Consider the following 13,165-nt stretch of genomic DNA (forward strand, 5'->3'; position numbering starts at 1 on the left):
CCGGGTTTCCATAAAATATACTTTTCAACTAAATAAGCCTTACAACTACACACAACATACCTTATTCTATGTATAATAAATGTGCTACTGTATTGCAATGAGAGAAATACACTGCATTGTATCATAAAGTCACTTTATTTACATTTGTGATGGTCATTTATGGCTTGATGGAATGGCGTTGGAGGTCGAAGGTCAAAGGGAATTGCATTAGGACTGTAATTAAAGAAATAAACTGTGCTGTAAAATAAAGTTTTATTTACCTTTTTGATGGTCGTTGATGGCTTATGGAAGGAGAGTCATCTTCCATAAGGACTGTTGGTGCTGTTCGGTCGTGTGCTTCCGCCGAAGATCACTCCGCCAGCCGTGGTGGGGGTGTATTATGAAAATAGTGCTTATTAGAAGGTTTAATTTTCATAAATTTGACGTTTGTAAGACGAAAAGTTTGTAAGTTAAGGTGTTTGTAAGTTGAGGTCTCACTGTATTTCGATTTATCGGCGAGCCAAATGCAATCATCAAAAGAGCCATATATGGCTTGCGAGCCATAGGTTCCCGACCCCTGATCTACACCAATCTCTTTGGTGTTTACTTTGACGCGAGATCTGAAGCTTTCATTTTGTTGAAGAATTGTTCACTCAAATGTGCCTGGTGAGTCAGAATCATATTCCAAAATGACAACGGCACAATTCATGGGGCACTAAATCTTCAATCGTGCGTGGAGAACAAAAATGCCACTTTCACACTCAAACTGGGCACCACATCGTGATGAAAGTGGACTTGTGGTTAGCGTTTTACAATGGCGGTGATGATGCCTGAAATCAGCCTAGTAAAATATTGTTATTATTATAGCAGAACGTATTGCGATCTTGTGTGTGTACGTGTGTGTGTTTGTGTGTCCCCTCACTCGACCATGTGCTAACCTCACACAGCTGCAGCGTCCCCTTGAGGGTTTGTCACACAGGGGGGAGGATGCTAGCCAAAAGCAGCATTTCTCATTTCCATGCAGTGCGATTTTTTTTGCCACACCGCTCCGGTTGCGCAATCTGTTTTCGGCTTGTCACTTACGGTTTGCATCACTCGTTGCATTCAAAAAAACGATCGTCACCGTGACAAATATAGCTTGTGTGCATATTGCCGGTGGAAATAAACACGCGAGCTCCTTGGAGTGGAACGTCGAATGTGCAGTTGAACCCCTGCCTGATCCCTTTTCCCGAGAGTCACTCCCCGTTTTACCCCTTTCCTGGTTAACCTTCATATTTAAACCAAAAGCACCATCTGGAGGAATAAAAAAAAATCACAAGTGCTTCATGAAGCTTCGTTTTCCCGTCACTAGTTGAAATAGCTTGGTCAGTTTAATGGCGTTCTAAGAATTTAATGTATTTTTTTTTCACACTTACCCTCTGAACGTCAACAGCGAGCACTCAAAAATGGTCACAAATGTTTCATGAAGCTTAATTTTCCCAGTACTCGTGTTTAGGTGGCCTAAGGGTGGCATTTCAGGCCCAGACAAACCACCTTCGGACTTGACATGATCGTAAACATGCTGCTCAAAATACCTACACATGTGCGATGGTTTTCGACTTGTTGTACAGTAGAAGAACCAAGCAAACTGGTTCGGCTTCGGGAAGCGATGGAACGCTTGGTTTGTCTCCTTCAGGCTCATATTCGCCAACGATGCCTGTCAATCTAGCGTTGTTTCCTCTGAGTGCGTTTTCTATCTGTCAAGGGTCATAGAGAGCAAGAATGAGACCCGTTGTCACCCACCCAGCCTAACTCCCACAACCTCACCCCCCACCACCTTCTCTTGCTCTCACTCCTTAGAGAGGTGTATCTCCACCTTGTGCCGTCGTGTCTGGGCATGACCTGTTGCTAGGTAACCCTGGGTCACAGCTGCAGACTTCGGCAAATCCTTATCTCCCCCAATCCACCCCCCTCCTTTTTTTTATTTATCATCCTGTTATGTGGGAGATGGTGGCTGTAATTTATTAGTTTGCTATTGGCCGCCCAGCGCAACTTTGAGATTGTAAAAAGAAGTGACGGGGATCACCGCATTACAAATGCATCTACTTTTTTTTTTAAACCACGAAAATCAAGCATCTCCAACAACAAAGCCAATGGTAATGCACTTTCCATGCTGGTAATTGAACAGATGTGGTCCGAAGGCTTGAAGTGCGCAGAAAAAAAATATTTCTTCGAAAATTGTGTGACTCATCCACATCCATGGATGGAATGGATGCATCCATTCTACTTTTGGCCATCCAAAACCAGCTTGTGAACATCATTAATATGTCCCGTACCGCTGTGTGCACACTCGAAATAGTGAGTTAAAAAATCTAAATTTTTGGGCGAATCAAGTTATAAATAAAGAAATACAGAAATTCAACTCCGGTTCCAGGTTATGTCTGATAATTCATATTTCCGGTATTCTGTTGACATAAATTCATCATTTAAAGGACAACTGACGTCTCCGGACAAGTTGTGTCCATAATTTGTAAAATGGCTTCAAATGACTTCTACTGAGCGCATTTTAGAAAGATTCCACCGCATATAGCTATATTTTACGTTTTAAGACTCGCTCTGAATATTCAGGAAGTCTTGTTTTTGAGTTGGTGACGAGTCCGTACGTGACGTCACGAAAGGAACGCCCCTGAAAAGACGCATTGTAGCGGTCCTTCCATCACATCAATGCATTTTGCTGTACTTGTTTTGTCTGGGGATCCTCGTGTTGCACCCAAAAGCCGCCAGAAGGCCAGAAGAGGGCGTCCAAGAATCACATAAGGAATTTATCAGCCTGTGGAAGCAGAGGTGGCCACTGGAGGTCGCCATTTTGTGTCTCTTTTTTTTTTGGGTGAGAGATTTTCCCCCAATGTTGCCTCAAAATTGCACATATAATTCTTTAATCAATTGCAAACATGTATGCTTTCCTCTTCAGAACTATTTGAATCATATTCATAACTGGATGTGTAACAAGAAAGCATATTCTCCAAATCTGAAGCCATTGTTTTGATTCACCAGCAATGCAAGACGTCCTGGCGTGACGTCACAAACTGGGGGGCGGGACTTTCTGAAAATGCCCAATTCGCAGCTCAAATTTTTGCAGTTTTTAGACACTTTAAGTCATTTTTATTGGTGTTTTGCATTTGACTAAAAATATCATACTGCGTGTTTTGGGTATTTTAGTTGCTATCAAACGTTTTTCTGTTGTCAGTTAAAAAACAAAAAAGTGACGTCGGTTGTCCTTTAAGGGTCTAATCTAATTTATTGAAGCGCTTTCTCAACAAGGTCTTTGTTGTTCTTTCATTTCAAAACCAGATAAGACCAACAAAGCAATTTGCTTCAAAAACAGCCCAACCCAAAATGCTCACGCCAGATTAAAAATGACATCCAAATGATGAGTGTTATGGTCCTTCAATTCAAAAAAAATAAGAAGCAGTGAGTGCACCAGAATTTATATCTTGTGAAGTAACCCTTAACATTGTCAATTTTTTTTGTCAAGTTGAATCCATTTGTAACAATTTATTGATGAAAACAAACATGGCAGGATGATTTACTCCAATGTTAAAAGTTCATGAAAGGAGATACAGTAAAGTCTCGTTATATCGATATCGGATATATCGATAGTCCCGGTTATATCGATACTATTTCTATGCACGCACGGAGAAAATTACATGCAAACAGGGTCGGATATATCGATAGTCCCGGTTATATCGATATTTTTTCGGACTCCCTTGAATATCAATATAACGAGACTTTACTGTACTCAAATCTACGGGAACTATAATAACAATCAGATCAATCCATATCCCAAATAAACAATTGAACAAAATCGATGATAAGGTCATGTATCGTTTGAGTTATTGTTATGAGATTTTCTTTGAAAGACGTACAGATGACGGCTGAAGAAACTTTTTCATCGATGGACCACTTCTGTACGACTGAGAGCTTACCCAGACGATTGAACAAAATATTATACCAGTTAGCAAACCGATGAGACAACAAGGAGCACGTGGATGAGACACCGACGTCAGGAAGTCGCTGATTGGTGCATACAAGGAACACAGCTGATGAGAATTAGCTAAAACAAAAGCCCAAAAAGTAGCCGTGTATAAAAAAACAATCAAAAAGAAATCCAATCAAAGTCAAAACCACAATTGATGAGATTTAAATGGACCCTCATTTTTAACACTTTAAGAGTAAGGATCACCTTTGTTGTGGCTATCCGCAAAACTACTTGAAGATAGCGCGCTACGCAACCCGCTAGCAAGCATTAAAGGACAACCGACATCACTTTTTTGTTTCATAACTGACATCAGAAAAACGTTTTATAGCATCTAAGATACCCAAAACACACAGGCTGATATTTTTAGTCAAATGCAAAGGTTTTCTGGGTTGTTTTGATGGCTCAAGACTGATGTGTAGTGTCACAGAAAATGCAGAAGATGGCGGCAGAGCTCAGTTGGAAATAGTTTTATGTTCCAGCTTGGATTTTTTTTCAACGAATATCAAAGAGTTGTCTCGGTTTAACATACAACGATTCCCATTGCGTTATTTATGTTTACCTTATAATTTCGCCATTGCAAATGCAAATGCATTGAGGTGATGCAAGGTATGTCCTTTCTTGATTAGGGGCGTTCCTTCAGTGACGTAGGGTGAGGACTCGTCACCAACTCAAAACCAAGACTTCCGGAATATTCAGTGCAAGTCTTAAAACGTAAAATATAGCTATATGCGGTGGAATCTATGTAAAATACGCTCAGTAGAAGTCATTTGAAGTGATTTTACAAATTAGGGACACAACTTGTCTGGAGACGTCGGTTGTCCTTTAAACTGTAACTATTTCAGTTCGGCGGTGGCTCTGACTCCCCCCTTGCTTACTATACATGAATTTGAGCGCATCAATTCAATATAATTGCGTGCTTACTGTACTACAAGTTACAACAAAATGGCGAGCTATCTGGTGGTTAGCAGAAGATGACAGCCTACCGTATAGCCACCGGGAGGCTCAATATTTTCTCGGTTCAAACGCAGCGATGTGGTGCCAGAAGCAAGTCATCTTCTCTGTGGTGCATCAAATTTAAAGGACAACGCACGCCTCCGGACAAGTTGTGTCCATAATTTGTAAAATCACTTCAAATGACTTCTACTGAGCATATTTTACAAAGATTCCACCGCATATAGCGATATTTTACGTTTTAAGACTCGCGCTGAATATTCAGAAAGTATTTTTTTCGAGTTGATGACGATCCCCTACCTGACGTCACATTTGGAAGCCCATTTCCAACGGAGCTTTGGCGCCATCTTTTGCATTTTCTGAGACACTACATGCTGTCCTTGACAGATCGAATTGATATGGGAGCACTCCTTCCTCTTCAGAACTATTTGAATCATATTCATAACTGGATGAGTAACAAGAAAGCATCTTCTCCGAATCTGAAGCCATTGTTTTGATTCTAGAGCAAAGCAAGACGTCCTGGCGTGACGCCACGAACAAGGGGTCGGGACCTTCTGAAACTCGCCATTTCCGAGGTCATTTTGAAGTAGTTTTGGGAAAACGTTAAGTCATTTTTATTGGTGTTTTGCATTTGACTAAAACTATCAGCCTGTGTGTTTTGGGTATTTTAGATGCTATAAAACATTTTTCTGATGTCAGTTGGGGAAAAAAATGGCGTCGGTTGTTCTTTAAATAAAAAAAAATGAAATGTGAAACACAAAATGGCTTTGCTGAAATGTATTTAAATTAATTGTGTTTCAATGTAAAGACCCTCTGCCAATTTTGCCTCCCCCCCTACATTTTTAACACACCAAATCTGGGCCCGTTTTGCAAAAAGTTTGGACACCCCTGCCTTCCCCGTAGCGTTACTTTGTCAGACGAGTGTTAAATTGAGTTGGACGCCGTCGTCCCCCATCTGATGATTTTGCGCAACACTTGACGTGTGATCTTAACGTGTGACGCTTTTGGCCCAGTCAAAACTTCTGATTGAAGTCTCACCCAGTGCGCCTTGTTAAATCTCTCAGCTTAATGTGCCTGTGATGAATCTTTTTTTTTTCACATGCTTCCTCCAGGCTATATCTGATCAAAACAAATGCACCTGCACTAAGCTCCCCCCCCCCACCACCACCACCACAAGTGCAACTCCTCTGGGACGGGTAAAAATTGACTCCCTGGCTTCCTCCGCCAGGCAATTATGTGCCATCTGTTCCCATCTTGGTTGTTCCAGCTCATTTTGTTTCTGCGATTGTTCGTCTAATATCATCGGCCCGACAGCACGAGCAGGGGAAAGGGGGTGTAGGGCGGGGGAGGATAGGTGGCAGTGGCACACCAAAATGAGGAGTGGCATGACGAGGAATTAATCGAATCTATAGCAGAAGCCGATCTTCCCCTTCTGAAAAGAGACGCTCCCTCTAGAATGAGCAACATTAGCATATTCATCACGTCATATTACCTTCTTTATGGAAAGTGGGCCAGACTTTCTTGACCACGCTTTTCACGCCATCTGTGATGGCTTATTTTTATTTATTTATTTATTTAGTTAGTAATTGTTTGTTAGCAACAGGTCTACCCGGTTGCCGCGATGTAATAATAATGCATTAGCCTTCCTGTCATGTATCAAACTGATCTATACGGAAGCCCGTATACGGTAGCGGGAGCGTAATTCTCCCTCGCGGAATCACATGATTATTATTTTTTTTTTTTGAAGCATCTATTGGAACCATTACTCTGCCATACGCCAGCGCAGGATGCGGATTTGATTTAATTGCATCCATGTTGGACGTGAAGCGAGCATCAACGGTTTAACACTTATGTCAATAATATAAAAATAAAAATAACAGGCCAGCCGGGGCGCCACCTTAGGCGGAGATGATTCTCCATCTTTGCTGGCAGGGTCGGAGATAGAAACAATCAGTCACAGAAGCAGCCGGACAGCCTGTAGGAAACCCCCCCCCCCCCCCCCCAGTGTGGTGGGCGACCCGTGGGGCGGGGGGACAAAGATGGGGGCGGGGGTATCTTGCTTTTGGGTTCTCGAGCCAATGTAAGTGCCACATGCTGACTAACTATAGACTTTTTAAGGCAAAACGAGGTGTCGCGATCATTTATGTCGGGGGCCACATTGTAGTTACTATTTTCCTTGGGGGCGCCATTATGAGTGAAATCAAATTAAGAAGTCAAGATTAACGGTTTATTCATGTATCGTTTGAGTTGTTGTTATGAGGGGTTTAGTATCAAGAAAATGCGTACAGTGTCACTCTTATAGATTGCAAATGAGAATCCGAAATTTTTTTTGTAGCGATTTCAGCAAGCAGACAGCGCGGTACTCGAGTGGTTGGTGCAAGTGATGGGAAAAACAAAGCTTTGTGAAACACTTGTTACCACAAGTGCTTCACAAAGTTTTGTTTTCCTCTAAATGGCACTCTTGGTTTAAAGGACAACAGACATTTCCTTTGCGCTTATCTGTAGATTTAAACCAAGAGCACCATCTGGAGGAGTGCTTCATATAACAAGTGCTTCATGAAGCTTTGTTTTTCCCCACCTCTACTATTACAGCTGTAAACATAAATATACACGTTAATAGAACGTCTGTCTATCTATCTATCTATCTATCTATCTATCTATCTATCTATCTATCTATCTATCTATCTATCTATCTATCTATCTATCTATCTATCTATCTATCTATCTATCTATCTATCTATCTATCTATCTATCTATCTATCTATCTATCTATCTATCTATCTATCTATCTATCTGTCTGTCTGTCTGTCTGTCTGTCTGTCTGTCTGTCTGTCTGTCTGTCTATCTATCTATCTATCTATCTATCTATCTATCTATCTATCTATCTATCTATCTATCTATCTATCTATCTATCTATCTATCTATCTATCTATCTATCTATCTATCTATCTATCAGTCCGTCCATCTATTTAATGGTTTATTTGTATATATTTACTTTTTGTTTTTATTTGTTTTTGTTTATTTATGTTATTTGTATTTATTAGTTTGTTTCATAATTTGTCTGTTTGTTTATTTGTTTAGCCATGTATTTTTTTTATGAGACGGAATGAAAGACGAATGTTGTCGTGACTGAAAATGACAAACGAAATACATTTTATTTTGTATGACTGAAGCAATGGTGAAAGAATTACACTCTGGACTTGTTTTTTGTTGCTGTCAAACAAAAAAAAGCGTGTGTAAAAGATTAAGCTTCTTCACCAAGCCGAGACTACGGAGGTGGTTTCGGCCTCACTTGGACATTTGACAAATGAAACGGCAAAATGATGTCCAGTGGAGTGCAGATAGATGCATTTCTGGCTCCATTTGTTGACAGCGTCTGCGAGCTCACGCGGCTCGCTTCAACCAATAAGAGAGAAATATTGGCCTGAAGACACGGGAGGGAAATTTGCTCTTCTTTCTCCTGTGAAAGAAAGGGCCTAATTGGCTGTTCATTCTGCTGTGCCTGTCCCATATGAACAAGTTGTGACACATTGCTGACGCGTCAGAAAAAGTCAACCTTCTGCAACATTTTTGAAATAAAAATTACTTCATAAAAATCACATGAAAAGGTATGTATTGTGCTTCCATTCGAAACAGAGGTTCTTTGTACTGATGGTTAATTCTTTGTTGTGATTTCACACCACCTTCACCACCACCACCATAGAACTACAAAGAAGTATAAAAATATAGCTATTAATTACACAAACATTTGGACTTTACATCAATGAAATAAAACGTATGCAATAAAATCGTACCAACCACTTTGTCCGCTTTCGGACGTTTTTGATCTTTGTCCTTTTTATCTTTTCTTGCTAAACAGTACAGCGATAAAGCATGTTTATTCTCACCGTTTCTCACTGAAAACGAAACTTAAAGCAGCGCGGAAAAGTAAATCTGTACCTGAAGTGACAACAACCCAACGTAATGTCAAGAAAAATAAAGCACAGCCATCTTCTGGTAAACTATGGGATAGCAGTCATAAACAAATGTATGAGCTGCATTCACATGTATGGTCCTCCTGGATCAGGACTATACCTTTTAGCATCATTCCCCTTCATGAATCATACATTTAAAATGGGCTTGTTTCTTCCTAATACAATATTTTAGTTAAACTAATCAAAATGATCAAGCAATGGTTGCAGGTCGACTTTGGCAGTTTAAAAGTGTGCGTTTGCTACCATCTAGTGGTAAAATGGAGACATACAGTCACCCCCTGCTAAAGCAACACGGTTGAAGTACCCCCTTCTACGATGACATAATCAGGCCAATTTCTCTGACCAAGAATTACTTTCTTTTACTTATCAGCGCTTGTGCCTGTTTTCAGCTTAGTCATCAAAGAAAGTTGTTCTTTTTTCTCACGTATGGCAATTTTTTTTCTTGATCAATTAGCATAGCAGCTAGCATGTATTCTTGGGAGAGAGAGGGATTGGATTGGATTGGATTGGATTGGATTTGCTTTTATTAGTCTCGCAGTGGAGAAATTTACATTTCACAGCAGCAAAGTTATGATGGGTGGTGCGAGAGAGAGTGACAGAGAGAGAAAGAGAGATGGGGTGAGAGAGGAAGAGGGGGAGCAAGAGAGGGAGGGCTAGAGAGAGACAGAATGGGCTCAAGTGAGTGATGCGAGGAAGAAGTCAAGGTTGGTGAGCAGAGTGGAGAAGATCAATAAGCAGTCAGGTATGTTTTCCTCTCCCGAAAGGTGCACCATCTTGACCTTAATCTTTGAATGAATGTTCTACAGCACCGTTTGTACACTTCGTTGACTCGCTTTGTAACTTGTTTTAAAATATGACAGATATGTAAGAGATCATTTGGGTGGAGAAATCTCCTGTCTCGTTCATTAGGTGATTTAAAGTCAAAATATGTATTTGTAGTAAATAAATAAAACACAAACAAATGCAAATGTTATAAGAGTATTATTGTTTCAAATAAAATAATCTCGTTTCCATCTTTCAAAATCCGAATTTAACATTTTCTTGTGAAGATGACATTTAAATTTGAATGTGGCCTTTTCAGCATAAATGTTCGTCGACCCCTGCTATGCTGTAATTTTTTGTGTTTGTCTCAAGGCATCTCGGGGGTGAACTTTACATAACTTGGCCACCTGCAGAGCGAATTAAACTTTCATACTGGTGTAATGTGAGATTCGTGTCACGCGGGACGGCCGCTGATATGGATCATCCTCGTTCTCTCACAACATGCCATTGTGTCAAGTGAAAATTGTCATGGCGGCGAGTCGGGAGGGGACACTCAAATTCTTCCGCTCCTACCCCCCCTAATAAAAAAATCAAATAATCCAGTCTCTCAGCACCCCTCGCCCCCATTTTTTGTTACTTTCTTTCCATCACGTGGGTGAGATCTAAGCGGTCACAATCCTTTTGAGGCTACCTGACACCTCTGCCATTCATGCCGTCCAAAAGCTGCATTCTGGTGTGGACAGCCAGACCAAGAATTGCTTTGTCAATTCATTTTGCATGAACAACTTTGACCATTTTTGAGATTCACTTTCCCTGCCTCGGGTGGAACTATGACCGTTTGTGTAACTTTAGGATGAAACTATTTGGCCTTGTGGAAGTATTTTAATGGCCTTGTGAAAGTATTTTAATAGCCTGCGAGTAATTGAAAAGAAAGTTTCATGTATAATACACCGAAGGTTCTGGCAAAGAATGTCAATGTCAACATTTTAGATCACAAGATCTGAGCCTATTTCTAGTCTGGATCCCCTTCCAATACAGTCAAACTTCGGTTTTCGACCACAATCCGTTCCAGAAACATATTCGAAAACTGATTTGGTCGAAAACCGAAACATTTTCTATTATAAGCATCGTGATCAATGTCTGCCTTTTTTTAAGAGTGAGATTGAACAATACAAACACACTTGCGGACAACGGAATGCTACATGAGGAAAATGTGTCAGTCACAATAAGACCTGACACAAGGAAGTGACGTAGAAGAAAGCAGATGGAAGTCAAGTGGTGCATTCAGGTGTGCTCAGTTTGGTCCACAAGCCATTTTGGGTTGTAAACCGAGACATAAAACACATTTTTGGTTAAAAACCGAATCGGTCGAGAACCAAGACATTCTAAAACCAAAGTTTGATTGTACTTTGTTCTTGTGTCTTCACAGGCAGAAAACACAAACACATTTGTGTCGTTACTGCCAGCCACAAAATGTTACTGCGCTCTCAAGATCGAAATCCCCTCCTTGGGTTTTCAGCGCTACTAGGGAAAAGCATACCCCGACATCGCCAACTGGCATCCACAGTGGCTCTCAGGAGTCCAAAAGAATCCATCTTGACGTTGCACCCTCTCAGCGCCCAACCTCCTTGGGCAACACGGGCCCTCTGCACCTTGGAGGAAGGTGAGCGAGAACTGCAAGGCCTCAGAGAGCGGCAGGAGGCCGAGGCGGACGAGGTAAAGCGAGAGTTGGACAGCGCGGCGATCGAGGCCCGGAGAGAAGAGCGTCGTCTTCTCGAAAATATCGAACGGGATCACCAGGAAGCCCAGCGTCTCCTAAGTATGATCAAGCGAGAAAATGCAGCGGCGGTGAGGGTGGTGCAATCCCTCGTCGATCAGCGACTACGAAAAATATGGCAGCTAAAGGAGCAGATACGAAGATGGGGCGGTGCTGCCGGGGGCACCGATAAATATCAGCTCGAACGAGTTGTGGCTGAGATTACCCACCCATGGGAAATCTCTCTTACCGTTAAAAGGGTCAGCTTCAGACCAACCGAATCCCAAAATCCACCCTCGGGTATGGTCAACATCTATGATCAGGATATAACTTATTCCATTGGGGTCTGCGGCGCCCAAGGACAAAAGTGTGCATTGCATTCAGGAGACTCCACCTTGTCAAACATCACCCCGGCCGAGATCCGGAAAGAGTCTTCATCAGTCAAGCTAAGACAAAGTCCAGAGGACACCACAAAGACAAAAGGTGAGACCCCAAAGATTGTACGCAAGCAAAATCCGTTCAGCTCGACAGGGAACGAGGAGGTCAGATCCTCAGCATCTGCCACGGCAAGAAATCGCACTGTGTCGGAGTCCTCTCAAGAGGAGGAAGCGAACTCAATGCATGGCTACGAACAAGATATGTCAACTGGTTTTTCCATAGCGCAGAGTCAAACAAAATCTGAGAATGACGAATCCGACGGCAAATGCTGTCGACCATGGATGCTCTCTGCTGTTGGGGGAAAAACACATGAAGGAACTTCCTGGACTCTAGAAAGTGACCCCATTTCCAGGCAACCTCTTGGATACCTTTCCACGAATTCATTTACTCCAAAATACTCGTCAATGTCAAACGTGTCATCCAAGGACAGCATAAGTCCTCCACCCTCAGCAGGGAGTGAGGATTTGCGTGACACCAACACTGCGGACGGATCGGTCGGTGGATCCTTCAAACAAGAGCACCACCATTTACTTTCCTACAGCAACTTCTCCGGTAAACTGAGCTCTGCGAACTGTGGTGACAATGGTGTCTCTGGAACGATCCGCAAAGTCAACAGGATCCGACTGACGGGTGAGCCGATGCCAGAGCAAGGCCATAGACGTGGCTTCGAGCCAGAACCAGACGACGACACGACAGATACCAGGAGAGCCTTAGATACCAGATCCCAGACAGAGTTCTTCAGTTTGAATCCTGCGCATCGATCACCGTCTGTATCAGAAATCGAATCGAAATCGCATCAGTCCAAACAGGACAACAAAGAGAATGATGTGGCGCCTCTTCGGGAGTTGGTCCAAGAGGGCGGTTCGACCGCGCTTGACTCTGCTTACCTGGTGAGACAATTTGGAAAACAAGGGTCAGGTCGCACTGATTTCAACTTGCCGAGCGGAATACATGCAACCGCCAAAGGGCTCCTATTTGTGGTGGATTGCGGAAATGCCCGCATTCAGGTAACCGACCTCCAAAAGAACGTTGTGCAGCAGGTGTCCCCTTGCGGATTCGAGAGATCTTCCCGTATCTGCAATTACTTTGACGTGGCCGTCAACTCCAAAGGACTCATTGCTCTGACCTGCGCCGCCGAACGAGCCGTCTTGGTCTTCAACCGTCACGGACGCCTACTGCGGACATTTGGAGGCGCCACGAACGGCTCCGCCAATGAAGAACTGGACGCTCCTCGCGGCGTCACCGTCACGTGTCACGATGACTTCTTGATTGCCGATATGAAACGTG

The 13,165-nt window shown here is 42.4% G+C and overlaps 1 protein-coding gene across 1 annotated transcript in view; it reads left to right on the forward strand.

The window, feature by feature from the left end:
- The first annotated feature begins 9,567 nt into the window (after positions 1 to 9,567).
- LOC148903742 (uncharacterized) overlaps positions 9,568 to 13,165 on the forward strand; it is a 4,423-nt gene continuing 825 nt past the window's right edge. The window contains exons 1-2 of the mRNA XM_089001731.1: positions 9,568 to 9,664; positions 11,114 to 13,165. The exon at positions 11,114 to 13,165 is cut by the window's right edge and continues 825 nt beyond it. Coding sequence (XP_088857857.1) covers positions 11,158 to 13,165 — 2,008 coding nt within the window. The 5' untranslated portion in view covers positions 9,568 to 9,664; positions 11,114 to 11,157. The remainder of the gene's footprint in view (positions 9,665 to 11,113) is intronic.

The sequence above is a fragment of the Hippocampus bargibanti genome, linkage group LG01 (assembly GCF_051943395.1).
Source record: "Hippocampus bargibanti isolate YZ-2025 linkage group LG01, ASM5194339v1, whole genome shotgun sequence".
Lineage (NCBI taxonomy): Eukaryota > Metazoa > Chordata > Actinopteri > Syngnathiformes > Syngnathidae > Hippocampus > Hippocampus bargibanti.